Source organism: Molossus molossus, unplaced genomic scaffold, assembly GCF_014108415.1.
Source record: "Molossus molossus isolate mMolMol1 unplaced genomic scaffold, mMolMol1.p scaffold_m16_p_21, whole genome shotgun sequence".
Taxonomy (NCBI): domain Eukaryota; kingdom Metazoa; phylum Chordata; class Mammalia; order Chiroptera; family Molossidae; genus Molossus; species Molossus molossus.
This window is the reverse complement of record NW_023425357.1, coordinates 2,303,868-2,321,204: the sequence shown is the minus strand read 5'-3', so window position 1 is coordinate 2,321,204 and position 17,337 is coordinate 2,303,868. Positions and strand designations below refer to the sequence as shown.

Here is a 17,337-nt window from a genome sequence, read left to right as displayed (position 1 = left end):
CATTCCCGACCTCCCCCAAGTCTACTTGAGACAGATAATTAATTATTCAGAGAATTTAAATAAAAAAGATGATAAAATTTGGAATAAACTAGGCCCTGGCCTCTTCCTTGGGAGGGGGTGGCCGTTGCCACGGAGACGGCGACAGGACCTTGAGGGGGTTCCAGGGAGCGGGCGGTCAGATGGGAAACGGGGAGGTTGGGGAGACAGGGTGTAATTAGCACCCCCGAGGCAGCAGCGGGAGAGGGAGAAGCAGCTGTGCTCGGGAAAACAGGCGTAAACACTACCCGGTGGGCTGCTTGGACTAGAGGCGCGGCGGTAGGAGGCGGGACTCAATGACCTCCAGCGGAGGCGGCCGCCGCGGAAAACGGAATCCCTGGAAGGAGGCTTCCGCCCGCCAGGGGGCAGTAATGCAAGACTGTCTCCTGGAAGTGTCCTCTACACTGCTGCGCCTGCGCAGCGGCAGGACGGCGAAGCGCTTAAGCGGTTGCTACGGCAACCAGGAGAAGGCTGCCGTGCACAACTGTCGGGAATTCGGAACTTTCGCCGGAGGAAGGGCAAGGCTCGCGCTCGCGCACGCGCCCTGGAGGTTCTGGAACCCGTCCCCCTGCTGGAGCAGAGAAAACCTCGCCTTAGACCGACCTCTACGCAGGCGCAAAAGTCCATCTCGCTCCCCAACGCTTCCAACTTGCGCAGGCGCACAAAGCCGCGCTGCCAACCTCCGCAGCGGCCGCGCGCACCCTTCACCCCGCTGGCTGCTTTTGTCTCGCGCAACCTTCTTAGGTCTCCCACGAGATCGGCCTTTCTTTTCCTCCACTCTCCCCACCGGGAGAGCCAGGTGGGAGCCGGGACCCTGCCCCTGCCCCGTATCCCTTCCCTTGACCCACCTCGTCTCCGCCCTCCCTCCCTTTTCGGTTCCCGACGCCGGAAGGAGCCGAAGCACCGACGGAAAAAGCCGAAGCCGTCTCCGTGAGCGAGGCTTTCCCGAAGTGGCGGCGGAAGGAGCCGAAGTTTTCAGTGAGAAGGGAGGGGTGAGCGAGTGGAATCTCCGGAAAGAGCCGAAGCTTGGAATCGAGCTTAATCTCTGGAAGGGCCCGAGGACGAGCCCCGTCGGGAAGTACTAAGTCCCAAGACGGTTAGACTTGTCGGAAGTAGCGGATTGTTCGGACAGGACCGACGGAATCGAGCGGAGAGCCCCTGCGGAAGCGGCCAAAGACGGACGGTTTGAATTGTCGGAAGAAGCCGAACCCTTGGCCGGGGTGGGGGGCGCTGGGCGCAGAGGAAGGCGAGGACCCACGGAAACACCCGAACGTTGAAGAGCTAATTTCCGAAAAGCTACGACAACCCGAGAACCTCGGCAAAACCGTTGCTTCGGGTGTTTTCGGAATTAGCCGAAGCTGCTGCGCCGAGTCCTTCCTCCGCGGTCCGGAAATAGCAAACGTGCTTTGGGACCAGGCTCTGGGGAAGGGGCACCTCGCGGGCGGGCGGGCGGGCGGGGAGAGGGGCGGAGCCGGGGCGGGGCGGGCGGTCCCGGCTCGATTAGGCAGGGGGCGGCGGCGGCGCGCCGGAGGCGGCCGGAAGTAGCCGAAGCGAGCGGCGGAAGTAGCCGAAGCGGCCGGAGCGGGCGGGCGGCAAGGCGAGGTGAGAGCTGCACAGGGCCCTACGCGGCCGCCTCAGCATGTCGGACTTCGACGAGTTCGAGCGGCAGCTCAACGAGAATAAGCAAGGTGAGGGCGCCGGGGGCGCGGGGCGGCGGGCGGGGCGGCTCCTGGCTTTCCTCCGTGCCCCCCGCCATTTTCCCCCTCGCTTCCCCTCCTCTCAGGGCCGCGCGGCTACCCCCCACCCCCACTGTCCCGCGGCGCGCGCCTCGCTCACGTGACGGCCCGACGTGCCTTCGCGCGCGGGAGGGGAGGGGGCGGCGGGCACGGGCCGGCACGCATGCGCGCCGGGCTTCGTGGTGCGCCCCGCTTCGTCCCCGGCGGAGGCGGCGTGGCCGCGAGGGCCCGCCGCGTGTCCCCTCGCGGACTGTTTCTACTAATCTGGGAGGGAGCGTATACCCATGTATTTGTACACACGTCGGAGTCCGCGACCTCTCTTTTTCTCCCGCTGCTTCGGCACTTCCGCTTCCGTCCGGGTCCGCGGCCTGGGTCTCCACGCCCCCTTTGTTCCAAAATGGCGGCTGCGTGCGCCCTCACTTCACGTGGGCATGGGCACGGCCGCGGCGTGGGCCGGGCCTCCCCCTGCGGCCGCCCCGTGCGCCGTGTCCTGCGGACTAGCCCGCGCGGGGGTCCTCGCTGGACTTGGGGCGCTGCGTGTGGCGCGGGTTCCCTTGTGAAAGAGGGGTGCTCCGCGCGTTCTTAAGGTGCTCTTGCCCCGCGCGTGCGCCCTGCGTCTACGCGGGCGGTGGCGATGGTCGCAGTGTGCGGAGTTGGTCTCTTATCTCTCCCCTGCTGAAGACAGACTCCACGTCTTGTCCGATCCCGGATCGGGGCCCCTAGATTCGTGAGGCACCTCAGCATGGAGGTGGGGAACCTGAGGCACTGAAAGGGGCCAGGGCCCTCCGGGGCCCTGCGGGTGCCGATCAGCTTAGAGACTCCCAGGAATGTTGGAACTGGGGGAGCCGTGACGTTTAAAAAGTTCTTCATGTCTCCTGGTTTGGGGGCGTAGAAACTTGGGCTTAGGGAAGGTGGGGGCCTTGAGGCTTATGCTGCCCGTGTTTGAAGGGCCCGATGAGGGGCGTTCGAGTGCCCCTTAGAACCCAGCCTGGAGTTGGGGATGGGGCGACGGGCTGAGGAGACAGTGCTCGGGAAGTCCCGTTTACTACGCGCCCAGGGCTTGCCTTTCTGCGTGATGTGCCGCCTAACTACCCAGGCTTGAGCGCTGAGCTGCCTGGGTTCGAGCAGTTAGCTACTTTGTTTCTTAGCTGAACTACTTGTTTTTTTGTGGGGACTGACCATTCTTCTCGTCACTGGGTTTCTGGAATTAATAAGGGTGGTAAGTAACCACAATTACAGTTAAACCCAGCGCCTGCCCCGTGCCAGGCGCTTTGCTAAGCTCTTCGTAGTTTTTGTAAGTGGACCCTGTAACAGCCCTGTGAGGCCGAAATGATTTTCTTTTGCAGAGGAAGAAACAGGCTCAGAAAGTTTTAGAACTTTCCCAGGCCTGGTCCGAGGTGGAGCGGAGATTACATGGGGTAACTTAGGTGAAGCATGTGGCATGTGAGCTGGCCTATGTTAAATGCCCAAGAAATGGTGTTTTTCCTTGTGAAATCGTTCCTAGCATAGTAAGGTCTTCAGCTCACTCAGAGATGGGTGTCACCGTTGGGGAAGGTGCTCTCAAAACATCCTTCTGCCAAGTCCTCACATATCCTCGTTTGAAGGAGAGAAAAGTGAGTTTTGAGTGGTTAGTGCTGTTGCTGGTCTCATGCAGTTGGTAAGCAGGAGAGCTGATGCTGCCTGCCCACAGAGCTGCTCGAGCCCTTCCTGGAGGCTCTCGCCAGGGTGCTGCCCGTGTGCGCGCCCTCCTGGTGTGTGGAGGCCAGGCTCAGCTCTCGAACGTCCCCTGGGTTGGTGGCCCTGTCCCTCCAAGGTGGCCACAGCATTTTGAACACTTTAAGCTCCCTCTGTGCCCAGGATCGGTGTGTATAGGGGGGAGTGCTGCCCACGTGTTGCCCATCTGTGGGTCTTTGTCTCTGAGCCACCCCCATCCTGACTTTACTGCTACCCAGTGCACCTGTTCTCCAGGGAATTAATTTCCTCGTCTGCATTTTAACTACCCAGCAGGAACCACTGCTGCTGCTTTGGTCTGAGAGCCTTGGCTGCAGGAAAGACCCTTGGGGCTCACAGCCTGCCTGTCTCAGGAGCAGAGCTCCAGCTCACGCCTCTCCTTCTGACGCTGATCTGTTTCCAGTTTTTGATTCTTTTTTTTGCCTTCAAGGATATAATCCCATTGTCGATAGGGGTTCCATGCAGACCATGGAGTGTCCTGCCTGAGTTGGGGGGTGTAGCCTGCTGCTTCACTGAACTTGCTGACGTGACAGGGTTCATGTTCAGGCTTCTCCACTGCCTTTTTGGCCTTTGGGCCAGTCATGCGACCACCTTGTGCCTCAGTTTCCCTGTTACAGGAGTCCCCAGCAGGGTCTCCCCAAAGCAGTAATAAGGATTGACTGCAAGTGAAATATTTAGCTCAGGTCCTGGATTTGGGAAGCATCCTGGTGTTGGCTGCTGTGTTTTTTCCCTTTTTCAGGTGTCTGTTTTTCCTGAGTTTTATTGATTCTGGAGTTGAGGTGTGTTTACAGAAAGTTCATAATTAGTTGCATTAGGAAAACATGGACAGACTTGTGTGAGTCCACTTTGAGGTGGTTTCCTTACTGCCTCTTCCGCCCTCTGTTCCTGGAGCATGGTGACACTCACGAGCACCGTGACACTCACGAGCACGCTAACGGTCTGCCGGGCAGGTGCGAAGTCAGTGTCAGCCCAGGAGCTGAAGGAGGATGCTGTGCTCCAGCTCCCCATGCTTGCGGCTCAGCCTGCACCTGTTTTGAGGCTGAGACGTCTGTAGGGAGCAGAGATCCCTGTTGCTGAGCTGGGAGGGCGGTGCTCCTTTCCCAGGCGCCACCGCCCCCAAGTGAGGGGTGAGGGACCCAGCTCGGTGCTGCCTCCTGAGCCTTTCAGAGAAAGCAGCCTGGCCCCTGGAGTGCTGTGTACTTCCTTTGAGGCAGGATGGGGTGGTCTGGGATGCAGGTCTACGTGGGGCAGGAGGGGCCTCGGGAAGGGCGTCCTGGTTGGGACCTCACCCAGGGCCTGATGGTGGGGCTGTGGGTGCACCTGGTGATTGAGGACGTCTTTCCTGAGGGGCCACAGGTCCCTTCAGGAAAACATCATTGGGTCTCTTGGTTCCCCAGCCTCTAGCCCTGCCCCTCTCAGGGACGGCCCTGGGGTCAGGCCCCTCAGCCCTGGAGGGGACCAGGAGCCAGCCTCCTCTCTTCTCTGGCCCCCAGCTCCTCCTGAGCAGCCTCAGGTATCTCACACCCCGGGCACCTTCAGGCCCTGTCCCCTCAGGTAACCAGCACCCGTCCCCAGGGTCTCCCAGGGTCCCTGGACTGGCTTGTGGACCCAGGAAGCCTGCTATTTCCCCTCTATCGAATCCTGTCCCCTTGGGGGTGGCCTCCCTGGGGCTGGGGCATGGCCCCCAGTGCATGGGTGGGCTGGGCCACATCCTCCCTCAGCTCATCCTCCCCCGCCTTGCCCAGAGCGAGACAAGGAGAACCGGCACCGGAAGCGCAGCCACAGCCGCTCACGCAGCCGCGACCGCAAGCGCCGGAGCCGGAGCCGGGACAGGCGCAACCGGGACCAGCGGAGTGCCTCCCGGGACAGGCGACGACGAAGGTACCAGGCTGGGGACCCCTGGCTGGGTGGATGGGGTAGGGCGCCCGTGGGAGAGCACCGTCGGGTGCCCTGGCCTCTGGCTCCTCTCTGTCTGGGGATAGTATCTGCAGCTTGTCTGTGTGGAATTCGGTTTTTTCTGTTTTGGGGTGTCCTTCAGTTTCTGGTGAGTTGTAGGGGCAGCAGGTTCTTGATCTTGGAGGTGAGTGTGGAGACAAGTACTGACTCTGTCTTTTTCTTCATGAGGGGCTCCCCTTCCCATCTCCCCACTCTAGGGCTCATCTCTTCTTCACTTTCTTTCTGAGCTCCTATGGGACTGTCCTGAGGCTGTGCTCTGCCTCTCGGGAAGGGGGAGATTTCAGAGGGCCACACCTCTGCCCCAGCCACCTTCTGGCTTAGGACATTCGTTGTTGCTCTCCAAAGCCTCTTCCCTCTCCAGGTGCCCCTCCTGTTCTTCCTGTCCCCTTAAGTGAGGAGGGATGGGGTAGGTGAAGTCCTGTCTCCTCCCAGCTCAGTTTCTCCACTAGAAAGCTATCTGTCTGGTCCTTCTCCCTGTCATCACTTCTTTTTTTGTGGTGTGGGAATTTGGGGGGAATAGCAGGGCCAAGGGGGCCTGTTTGCGGTTCACCTTGGCCCTGCCCCCAGCCCTGGGGCTTTGTGCCCTGGGGGGTGTGGTGAATGGGGGAAAACAAGGGTCCCCAGTCACCCCTCCCCATACCTTTCCCTCCCCCCCAGCAAACCTTTGACCAGAGGCGCTAAAGAGGAGCACGGTGGATTGATGTGAGCTTCTCTCCTTGCCCCTTCCACCCTGATGTCCACCCTTTCCCTTCCCACCCTGATGTCCACCACTTCCCCTCCCACCCTGATGTTCACCCCTTCCCTGCCCAGTCCTACCCAACCATGGCCCAAGTACTTGCCTTGAAATCAGCCCCTCCCCAGGCTTGGGCACGGCCTGACCCAGACCCTCTCCCTCCTGGAGGAGCAGAGCTACTGGTGGGGAGCCTGGGGGCTGGCAGGCCTGCAGTGGGCCACACTGAGGTGGCCCTGCCCGCTCTCCCCTCCACCTTCCCTTCCCCAGTCGCTCCCCGCGCCATGAGAAGAAGAAGAAGGTTCGCAAATACTGGGACGTGCCACCCCCTGGCTTTGAGCACATCACCCCCATGCAGTACAAGGCCATGCAAGGTGGGCTTCACAACGTGTGCCGAGTGCTCGAGGAGGCACACCCCATTCCTGGGGAGGGGAATGAGGTCTGAGCCCTGGGTTTTTTGGCTTCTGCCCTTTTAAAGCCCCCATGATGGAGAGGGGCTGAGGCCTCTGGAGGGCTGCCTTCAGGAGGCCTGGCTTCCTAAGGCAGCCGGTCCGTCAGGGAGCCCTCTCCAAGGATGGGCTGTGGGGTGGGGGCGGTCTAGCAGCATGGTTACAGGGTGGTCCTGTGACACTGGGTTCTCCTTTCTGCCCTTGAAGCTGCGGGTCAGATTCCAGCCACCGCCCTCCTTCCCACTATGACCCCGGACGGTTTGGCTGTGACCCCAACGCCGGTGCCCGTGGTCGGGAGCCAGATGACCAGACAGGCCCGGCGCCTCTACGTGGGCAACATCCCCTTTGGCATCACTGAGGTACTGCCCTCCCCCCTTGCCCTGCCCCTCCCCTCCCCATTCCTTCCCTTCCCTTTGTTCCTTCCCCTACCTGCACGGGTCAGACTCTGCTCCTGCAAGACCCCCCGGCCCCCTCCCAGACGGACGATGGAGTTGAGCCAGCCAGGGGCCGGGCTGGGGGTGGCCCTCCCTCCCTCCTCTATCCTCTCCCGTCTCCCCTCCCCAATCTCCTCCAAACCCAGGGATCAAACACACACAACTTACCTACGAACCAAGAGTCCATGCATCCGCATCCGAATCTGTGTGGAGAGAGACAGAGGGAGACTCGACACACACACACTCACTCACACACTCAACACAGACGCACGCCCCTCAATTTCTGACACGCCTCTGCTCTCTGCCGCCTGTCCCATCCTCTCCCACAGCTGCTCTTTTATTTTTGATGGCCCTGACCTCCCCACCTTCCCCATGCTCCTCTCCCCCCCTCTCCCCACCCCTTCCCGTGGCACCCCTGAGAATCCCGAGATCAAAGAGTTGTTTCCATTTCTCTTTAAAGTGAAATATTGTGGGGCTGAGATCCCTCGTAGCAACAAAAAGTTTGCTACCGTCGGCGAAGGCAAGTAAGGTCCATTCTGACTTTCTCAACCTGCACTTTGCTACATTTGATGAACCAGCCCCCGACTCCAGGGCCAGATCCCTCCACATCACTCTTCTCTCCTCCCCTTCCCTGCCCCTCCCCACCTCCTCCTGTGCTCTCCCCCCCTGTCCCTCTGCTCCTCTCTTTCCTCTCTCTCTCTCTCCCCCACTTGGGGTCCCTCTGTGTTCTGCCTGCCAATGCTTTCCACTTTCCTGTCATTTCCCTCTCACCACTGGCTACTACTTGTGTGTTCTGTCTCCTTGTTTTCTCTGTATTGTGTTTTTCCTCTTCTCCCTGTGGTTGTTTCCGGTATCTTTCCTTGAACCCTATTTCTCCTTTCCCTCTTGGTCCCCTGGGGCTTGCCCCACACCTGGCCCTCGGGCGTCTCTGCTGCCCCCTCTCCATTCTCTCATTTCCCCCTCCCGTTTTTCCTACTTTTGACCAATCCCACACCCTATTCCACTATTCCCCCCTCCCCCTTCCCTGTCCCTTCCCCTTCCCCCAAACCCTCTGTGTCTCCCTCTCTCACCCTCCCCCTCCTCTCTCCACCCCCTTCCCCGCCCCTCCCTGTCTCCTCTTCCCTCTGCAGGAGGCCATGATGGATTTCTTCAACGCCCAGATGCGCCTGGGGGGACTGACGCAGGCGCCTGGCAACCCTGTCCTGGCTGTGCAGATTAACCAGGACAAGAACTTTGCCTTCTTGGAGGTGAGTGGGGAGCCTGGTGAGGTCGGGGTGGGCCCCACTTTGGCTGCAGGACTTTGGCAGGAGCCTTTGTTTGCACAGGGCCCTTCTGCAGTTGTCCTTTGCCATCCCTGAGTCTCCTGGGGGCTGGGGGCTGAGGGCTGGATTGCTTGCTCACCACCCATTGTTTTTCATTCAGTTTCGCTCAGTGGATGAGACCACCCAGGCCATGGCCTTCGACGGCATCATCTTCCAGGGCCAATCGCTTAAGATCCGCAGGCCTCATGACTACCAGCCCCTACCTGGCATGTCGGAGAATCCCTCCGTCTACGTGCCTGGTGAGTGGGGTCCTGTCCCGCCTGCCCGCCTCAGCCCAGTTGAGCTGCTTGGGAAGTGGTGTGAGTGCGCTGGACAGGTCTCCGATCCACCAGACTTTAGAGCTGGAGGTATCCCAGAGTTGGCACCCAAGGCTAGAGAGGGTGGACTGGTCTGCTTGAGGACGCATAGCTTGTAAGTGGCAGAGCCAGGACCAGAGTGCAGGTGTTCTGGGAAGTGAGGCGCCCCGCCCTGGGGCCTCGGGAGCAGTGTGCGCCTGTGTACAGGTCAGCAGTCGGTGTGACCGCCAAGGGCTTGCTGCCTACGCACACCCAGACAGTTCCACGCGGTCAGCTTTGAGAAAAGAAAAGGCTTTGTTGTGAGGTCAGCCGGCAGAAGGTCAGGAGGCGAGACGCAAATCTGCCTGCCTGTGGAGGGTTTGAGTGGGACTGTGAGGAAGGACAGGCTGCTGCGTGGGAGCACCGGCGGGGCAGGCTTCAGTGTGGGGCTTCCGCTCCGGGTCTCCCTGGACAGCAGGCCCTTCGCTGGGGAAACGGTTCTGGTGATGGAGTTCTGTCCATCCCAGCTCTGGTACCAGGTGTCACTGAAGGTCCGGGTTCTCTGTGCATGCTCTGGTTGGGGAGCATACAAAGACGATTCAGTATCTTGATATAAATAGGATCAGGCCAATTTGAGCTGGTTTCTCAGTTACAGGTGAGGCTTCCGGTGTGGGTCCTGGGGCCTGACACATGGGTGTTCCCTCTGTTTTGTCTCTGTTTCCGTGGGCTCTAGTGCACTGGGCCCTGTTCCGCAGTGTGCATACTGTCATCCCGGGCTGGGAGTAACGGCAGAGCTGGGGTTGGCACCCTTTCATCTGGAAAGGGCCACATGGTAGATACTTGAGGCTTTGCAGGCCATAGGTGTCTGGAAACAGCTCTGCTCTGAGTTGTGCGAAAGCAGCCAGAGACACCACCGTAATGAGTGGTTGTGGCTGTGTCTCATCTACCCTGATATTTATGGACATGGACATTGGGGTTTCGTGTGATGTTTGCATATCACGAAATAACCTTTCAAAGAGCTTGCAGGCTATACAGAATCATGCAGCAGGCTGGACTCCGGCCTGTGGTTGATAAATGGGGTGTAAGTTAGGATTTAGGCCTGTGGGAGCTCTGGGGTGGGAGGAGCCCCTGCTGCGCTGTGCCGGGGGCCTGGGCCTCAGGTGCTGGGAGTTGTTGGCAAAGGCAGGGTGAGTATGCCCGAGCTCTGGGTGTTGGGTCAGCTGGCCCTTGTGGTCTGAGGCTTCGCACTGGAGGATTATCTTTTAGAAACTGGTTCAATTCCTCACTTTGCAAAGTGGTGGGGACATGGGGTTCCAGAGAGGGTAGCACTTCGGGACCAGCCCTGGGTGCCCACTGCTAGCCAGTGCTGTCCCCCAGAACAGTTAGGGTAAATTCATTGTGTGTCTAACTTCTTGAAGAACCGAGGTGTAACGCACACCAGGCTTCTGTGAGTGTGTAGCCCGGTGAGTTCTTACATGTTGTCTGTGGGGCCAGCTCCTAGATCGGGCTAGTGCAGAACATCCCTTTGTGTGTGCTCTCCTCAGGACACCCAGGGTGTGCTAACTCACTTGTAAGTACTTGAGGACCCCCTCCCACAGTACTGCTGTGTCAGGCACTAAGGTACGCTCTGGATCATCTGCTGATCTCTGGCCGTACTGTATATGAGGGTTGTCTAGGGACAGCCTGGGGCCAGTGTGGACCCCGCCTGCTTTTTAAGGGTTTATTCTCACCTAGCTGTGCCCACTCGTCTATGATTGAGGCTACTCATTTAAAAAAACTTTTTTTTCCTGTATTGATTTTTAGGGAGAGAGAGATAGAAACATTGATGAGGCAAAACATTGGCCACCTCCTGCATGCCCCCCACTGGGGATCAGACCCACAACCTGGGCATGTGCCCTGACCAGGAATCGAACTGGTGACCTGTTGGTGCCTGGGTTGATGCTCAACCACTGAGCCACACTGGCCGGGCAATTTAGGCTACTCTTATGCTGCAGTGCCCAAGCTGCCGTTGGTGACAGACCCTCAGCCCACAGACTGTCAGTGTTTGCCAGCTGACCGTACTGTGGCGGCACTGGGGACCCACTTCCCAGGAGGGAGCAAAGCTATGGCTCTGCTGATGTGCTCCAGGGTGAGGTGCGTCTGCTCCGCCGGTTCCCTGTGTGGGTGGAGATGTCAGACATGAGATGTAGTCTCGGGCCCTTGACTAGAGGAGGCCGTCGCCGAGCTCGCCATCCACATTTCGTGGCCCTTTCATTCTGGGGGCTGGCAGGAGCAGCAGGGAACAGGGTGAGCATCCTCGGGTCCTGTTTTTTGTAAACAAGCTAATACTTTGATTTTTTTCTTCATAAATAAATCAACTTTATGACTAAAGGGAAAAGCATTTTGTAAAATTTAGGAGTCATTCTTGATTTGAAAATTTCAGGAACCGGGAGGTAGTTTCCTTATCTTGGCAGAGGAGTACGGACCTGAAACTGCAGACACACGTTACCAGGGTGGTTACACTTTGAACTCATTACCACTGAAGTTGGGCCCACTCGTCCAGTGCTGATGTGGGGTCCTGCGTGGACTCTGTAAGACAAGATGTGAACTTGGGGCAAGGGAGAGCCAGAGCTGTGTTTGGAGGTCAGAAGGCACAGTGACCTTTGAGTTGGTGAATCCAGCTGGGTTATGAGCTCCCACCCGGTGCCAGACGCACCTGCAGTTAGGGGCTGAGTCTGACTCAGAGCCTCAGGAGGCTCCTGCCCGTGGGCTCCACCCACTCCCTCTGTTGGCAGGGTTTTCTGTGCCAGGCCCAGCAGCGCGGTCCTGCTGAGGCAGAGGTGACACTGGGCATGGAAAAGATCATTTGGTTGTCAGGGTCTAGGGTGTCCTTCATGGGGGAGGTGGCAGAGAGGGGTTGTGTGGAGCAGCGAGCAGCCCGCAGCTGGCGTGCTTGGAGGCCTGTCTTCTACGTCAGAGGTGGTGTCAGACGTCGGGCTTGATTTTGGGCACTGAGGTCAATTCAACTTCACAGTTGGTGTTGCCCTTTCCTGGCTGTGGGACCTGGAAAGGTCATCCTCCCTGCTTCGGAGCCCAGTGTCCGTCCACAAAGGGCCTGCAGTGGCCATGGCACTGACTGCTCCCAGGGCTGGCCCTCTGGCCTGCCCTTGGGCCCGGTGTGAAGGACACTTTTCATGAACCGTCTCACCCACTCGCCCTCTGTGGTAGGTGCCGGTGTTCTCCCCATGTGAGGCCTAGGGAGCCTAACTGGTGCTGCGGCCCTGACCTGACCCCAGGGCCTGATGGGGTGCCCTCAGCACACCCACATTCCCTGAGGTGTGGCACAGCAGGCACCAGCCTGGGCCCTGCCACTCACCTGCCGGGTGATGTAACCTCTACATGTGTTCTCATCTGCTGTTGAAGAGGTGATGGCTCCCTTGGAAAGTCCTTAGTTCACAGTGGAGTCGGGTGAGTGGGTTCTGGAAGCCCCTTTTTTCTGCCTGTGTGACCTCGGGCTAGCGGTGCCTCTGGGTGCCTCAGTTTTCCCGTTGTACTGCGGATAGGGCTTTGGAGAGTATTGAGGCGTAGACTGAGTATGACCCAGACACTTGGCCTGTGGGGACTGCTCTGTCCAAGGCCTCTGCTCCCAGGAATCTCTTCTCCCCTTGGACAATCAGGTCTCGAGAGTGATGGGGCTCGGCTGTGGTCCTTGGAGTGGCTGGGTTGTGCCAGCACTTCTGCAGGGCGACCTCAGTGTGTGGGGTGGGGCTAGGCAGGTGGTGGGAGGAGTCATCCTCCCAGGGGTGTGGTGGCTGTGTATCTCAGGTGTGTTGCCCAGCTCACTTCCCCAGGGTCAGGAGGAAGTGGGCGGCCACTTGGTACTGACTGCAGAGGGAGGCAAGGGCAGGAGCAGGTCAGGCTGGATGGGCGGTGGGTCTGTGCAGGCATTGTGGGGGCTCCGTGTTCCTCATGGGAAATGTACAGAACGTTGGGAAGAAGTCTGTGGGGTGTGGGGCCAAGCTGCCTGCTAGCGCTCATCTCTGAGCCCAGAGTTCAGTGCACAGGGCAGGACTGCAGGTTTCGACGCACAGTGGTCATTAAATCCACTTAACTGACATGACCCTGCGGTGTCAGTTTCCACTGGGTGCCAAGAACATAGTGTTGAGTGAGCTGGGCACCTCAGGGAGGTAGCAGACCCTTCCCAAGGCACACTTGGCTGGGGCCAGAAAACAGCTGGGGGCTGCGTGACTGGAGTGCAGGAGCCCTGAGGGCAGACCTGAGAACTTCACCTATGGGAGACTGGATTTCAGCAGTAGGTGACAGGAAAGGGCTCAACGGTGGGCAAGAGTTCATGCATCTTTGAAACCCCTGGTCAGTAGGGAGAGATCACGTAGCTGCAGGCAGCAAGTTGGGGTGTGAGCTCAGGTCTTTGTGGTCCCAAGGCAGGACTGTTGCGGCTGTGCCAGGGTAGTGTCTCACAGCAAGGCCCAAGTAACCCAGAGGCTGGGCAGGTGTGGGAGACATGGTGTTTTCTCTCGTCGGCCGTCACCGGGCCAGGAGGAAGGCGGGCCTCTCCCTGCACGCTCCCCCAGGGTTCGGTGACAACCTCTTGGTGGGCATCCAAGTCTGTTCCTTTCTTCTCCCCTCAGGAGTTGTGTCCACTGTGGTCCCAGACTCTGCCCACAAGCTGTTCATTGGGGGCTTACCCAATTACCTGAACGATGACCAGGTAGGCCCCTCACCACTCCCACCCACACTCCCATCTTTGCTGAACAAACCCTGATGGCATGGCGGCCACCCCACAGGTGAAAGAGCTGCTGACATCGTTCGGGCCTCTCAAGGCCTTCAATCTGGTCAAGGACAGCGCCACTGGGCTCTCCAAGGGCTACGCCTTCTGTGAGTACGTGGACATCAACGTCACGGATCAGGTGAGCCCCGGGCACCAGCTTGGCTGAATCTGCCCTTGTCCCCACCCTGCTGTATTCTCGCTAAGGTCTCCCCTTCTCGGGACGGGCGGGAGGAGGCTGGCCAGCCTGGGGCTTTCCAAGCTCTCAGTCCTTTGCCTTCCCCTCTTCCCCCACCAATGCCTGGATCTGTGGTATTGGGGGGAGGTGGTGGGCTCCTGACCCCTGACCCGCACCTCTTCCCTGCGCCCCCCACCCCTCGTCCTCCAAACATAGGCCATTGCGGGGCTGAACGGGATGCAGCTGGGGGACAAGAAACTGCTGGTCCAGAGGGCGAGTGTGGGAGCCAAGAATGCCACGCTGGTGAGCCTCCCGGCACGTCATCTTCCATTGGCTAGGGGGACTTGGGGGTGGGAAAGGGCAGGTTGGGATGGGTCCTCCTCAGCTCTGCCCTTGGCTTTCCTGGGCATCAAGGGCAGGGCTTGGTGTTCCTGGGATGGCATCTGAGGGAGGGCAGCCCTGTGACATCCCTTACCACTTGCCCCACAGAGCACCATAAACCAGACCCCCGTGACCCTGCAAGTGCCGGGCCTGATGAGCTCCCAGGTGCAGATGGGCGGCCACCCAACTGAGGTCCTGTGCCTCATGAACATGGTGCTGCCCGAGGAGCTGCTGGATGATGAGGAGTACGAGGAGATCGTGGAGGACGTGCGGGACGAGTGCAGCAAGTATGGGCTGGTCAAGTCCATTGAGATCCCCCGGCCCGTGGATGGCGTCGAGGTGCCGGGCTGTGGAAAGGTGTGTGGGTCTCCCCTCTCCCCTATGCCCCTCTCTCTCTGTCTCTCACACACAGCACACTCACTACTTTGGCTCTGGGGACCCAGGGCCTGTGCTGAGGCTGCAGGGCTACTGTGGCCCAGAACCTGGGTTTGGAAATTGGCTGTCACGTGACTGTATGTTGTGTGCAAGTGGTTTGGCCTTGTTTGTGGAGTGGGGAAAAGTGCTAAAAATAGTCACAACCATCACAAACCACTTACTCTCCTGGGTGTCAGGACTGCTAAGCTCACCTGTGTTACCTCTGAATTCTCGTAGCAGCTCCCTGGGCCCCTTCCCCAGGATACAGGCTATGTGGTCAGGTTTCAGATTCTCATAGCCTGATCTCCGAGCCCAGTGAGTCACGTCACCTCCAGCACTGTACACTCACCCAGTCAATCTGGGGGGTGCCTCTCCTGTGTTCAAGCAGGACAGTTATCCTGTTGATGTACTAACCTGTGTGGGATGGGCAGGCCCTGGGCTCTGTTTTTGGATAGGAAGGTCAAGATGTGGCCTTAAGCACCTGAGAATGCCCTGCTATTGGCAGCAGGGAGGGCAGAGCCACCAGGGCAGGAAGAGTGCTTTGGTGTATTTGGGGACAGGGAGGAGTTGAGTCAGTGTTCAGTGCTGTCGTCGGCATTAGAGTGGAGCCTGGCCCATGTAGGGACTTAGAAAGTACCAGAGAAATGAATGGAAAGATCCTGCCTGGTCTCTGGGATCAGCCTGTTTTGTTTTTAAACTTGATTTCTGTTCTTTTCAAACATACGTAAAAGTAGAAGTCGTCATAGTGATGAGTAATAGGTTATTTAGGTTGTGTTACAGCAAATATAGCAGTGTTAGAAGGCTTAGCTTCAAGTTACCAACATCTTGTTACTCGTAAATTCTATATTCAGCTTCTTGTCCCACCCTCTTTTTCTACTGAAATAATTTAGAGCAGATATTGTTTCACCTGAGACACTTAGGTAGCTCGTTTTGGGGTCTGCTGTGCATTGTTAGAAGTTTAGCCCCATCCCCAGCCTCTACCCACCAGATGCTGGGAGCCCACACCCCCTTTGTGACAACCAAAAAAACCTCTCTAGACATTATCATGTGTAGTCTGGGGACACATTCACCCTGGTTGGTTGAGATCTGCATCACCCCTGCCCCCCAAACTCTTTTGCAAGCCATTTTAGTTGAAGCGCAATAGAGCATTCTGGAATCCCCATGTACCTGTGGTTCAAGCAAGATAGATATCTGAATAGATCAAGGTTCAGCTTTTTCTTCTGCATCAACCTGTGTTTGAATCCTAATTTCTGAGCTTCCCTTACTTCATCCATTGTCTGGAGAGAACGTGGCTCTTGGGGTGGCTGGGGCCCACCTGTTGCAGAGGATACAACACAAGTGACCTCTTCCCCTGTGGCCTGGCTCTACTCTGTGCTCTCCTGCTCTTTGATCCTGGGGTTCTGGAGGATGTTTGGGTAAATGCCCTCAAATCTGCGGTGAGCCCCTCCCTCCCTCCTTGAGTTCTGAGTTTGGGTGGATGCTGGCTGGTTGCTATGAGTGAGCCAGCTACCTCGTCCTTGGCAACAAGAGGTCCCCTGGCCTTTACAACCTGCCTCTTGTTCTACAGATCTTCGTGGAATTCACCTCTGTGTTTGACTGCCAGAAAGCCATGCAGGGCCTGACAGGTCGCAAGTTCGCCAACAGAGTGGTTGTCACAAAATACTGTGACCCCGACTCTTACCACCGCCGGGACTTCTGGTAGAGGCGGCAGGGGTGGGCGGGGGCCGGGCTGGCTGGGGGCTTCTCCCCCATCGCCCCCTCTTTTCCCCCTCCGAACACGATGGGCAGAGGAGTGACAGCCGAATGACAGCCGGCAGCAACTGGAATGGCAGCAATTAAGGGTGGGGGGGTGGGGTTTGGGTGGGGCGGGAACTGGGGAAGTGTGCACACGGCCCATACAGACACACGCACCCACAGACACAGAGGGAAGGGGTCGGGATGGGGAGGGGTGCACAGCAGGGCGGGGTAGGACCCCACAGCCCCTCCCCAAAACAGCCTCTCTTCCCTTATACCCCCCTCCCCCTTCTCCCCTTTTCCACTGTAGGAACAGCGTGTTTATATTTTTTGGCCAAACTATTTTGAATTTTGTTGTCCGGCCCTTTGCCCTGCCCTCTCCCTTTCCAGGACCGCAGCTCCAGTCCTTCGGCCTCTAGTCCTCCCTTGGTTTCTTACGTAGTTGGTTCTCTCCCCTAGTCTCCCCGGACCCCCTGGCCCCTGCCCCTCTCCTACTCTCTGTGGCGGTTTCATATTTGCTAAGACGAATTTGCTCATTAAACATTTTGTTGTATTTTACTTTATGGAGCTGCTCTGTCTCGTGTGTGTAACCCCAGGGTGTTCCCACGGTCCCAGGTCGATTCTCTACCCCAGAAAGTCCGGCTGACCCCAGCACCGGCGCCCTGGTGCCCTTCGCTCTCATCAGGGACGCGCCCTCCTTATCGGTGGAGCGCGGGGCGCGGGGCGCGGCCGCGCGAGGAGAGTGCAAAGGTCCGGTCCGCGTGGGCTCCGGTGCCAGCCCGGGGACGGAGGGGGGAAGGGACTGGCACGGCGGCGGTGACAGGGTGGGGACGGCGCGGCGCCCCAACATCTCAGTACGCGCCCCCGGTGTCTGGGGACGGCGGGCGGAAATGAGGCAGGCGATGCCTGTTCACGGCGCCTCGCTCGCCGGAAGTGACGCTCTGCCGGGGCGGGCTGAGGAAGCCGCTGCTGCGCAGGCTTGCCGCAGTCGGCGTCGGGCGGGGCCTGAGTCCACTTCCGCTTCCGGTCCGTCGCCTCTTTCGGTTGCTTCCCGTCCGCTTGGCGGCTCCCCTTCCCCGCCTGGCTCTCCGCGCCCCTCCCGGGCGCCGGGGCGGCGGGGCCGTCGTCGTGCGGCCCTCCGCGCGTCCGCGCGTCCGCCCGAGCGCGCTTCCGCCTCCGCTGCCCGCGGCTCGGCG

At 59.0% G+C, this 17,337-nt stretch overlaps 1 protein-coding gene across 4 annotated transcripts; it reads left to right on the top strand.

The window, feature by feature from the left end:
- The first annotated feature begins 692 nt into the window (after positions 1-692).
- On the top strand, positions 693-16,704 carry U2AF2 (U2 small nuclear RNA auxiliary factor 2). Of its 4 annotated transcripts, none has more exons than XM_036274348.1 (12): positions 693-1,724; positions 5,249-5,384; positions 6,117-6,161; positions 6,460-6,563; positions 6,846-6,997; positions 8,203-8,319; positions 8,495-8,633; positions 13,298-13,377; positions 13,454-13,576; positions 13,829-13,915; positions 14,102-14,350; positions 15,975-16,704. In XM_036274348.1, the coding sequence occupies exons 1-12, from the start codon at positions 1,676-1,678 to the stop codon at positions 16,107-16,109; spliced, it is 1,416 nt and encodes a 471-aa protein (XP_036130241.1). In that variant the 5' UTR covers positions 693-1,675; the 3' UTR covers positions 16,110-16,704. The 4 variants fall into 4 exon arrangements, with proteins under 4 accessions (XP_036130241.1, XP_036130240.1, XP_036130239.1 ...); XM_036274347.1 differs by having other exon boundaries at positions 1,580-1,724; positions 13,829-13,927; positions 15,975-16,699; XM_036274346.1 differs by having other exon boundaries at positions 1,580-1,724; positions 13,274-13,377; positions 15,975-16,233.
- The last annotated feature ends 633 nt before the right edge of the window (positions 16,705-17,337 follow it).

What these genes read in the sequence shown, in the direction of transcription:
- U2AF2 (XM_036274345.1), top strand. Translation starts at nt 1,676, where the DNA reads ATGTCGGACTTCGACGAGTTCGAGCGGCAGCTCAACGAGAATAAGCAA. An exon ending in CGGGACAGGCGACGACGAAG is followed by an intron (nt 5,385 to 6,116) that starts GTACCAGGCTGG and finishes CCTCCCCCCCAG; the next exon opens with CAAACCTTTGACCAGAGGCG. An exon ending in TCCCCTTTGGCATCACTGAG is followed by an intron (nt 6,998 to 8,202) that starts GTACTGCCCTCC and finishes TTCCCTCTGCAG; the next exon opens with GAGGCCATGATGGATTTCTT.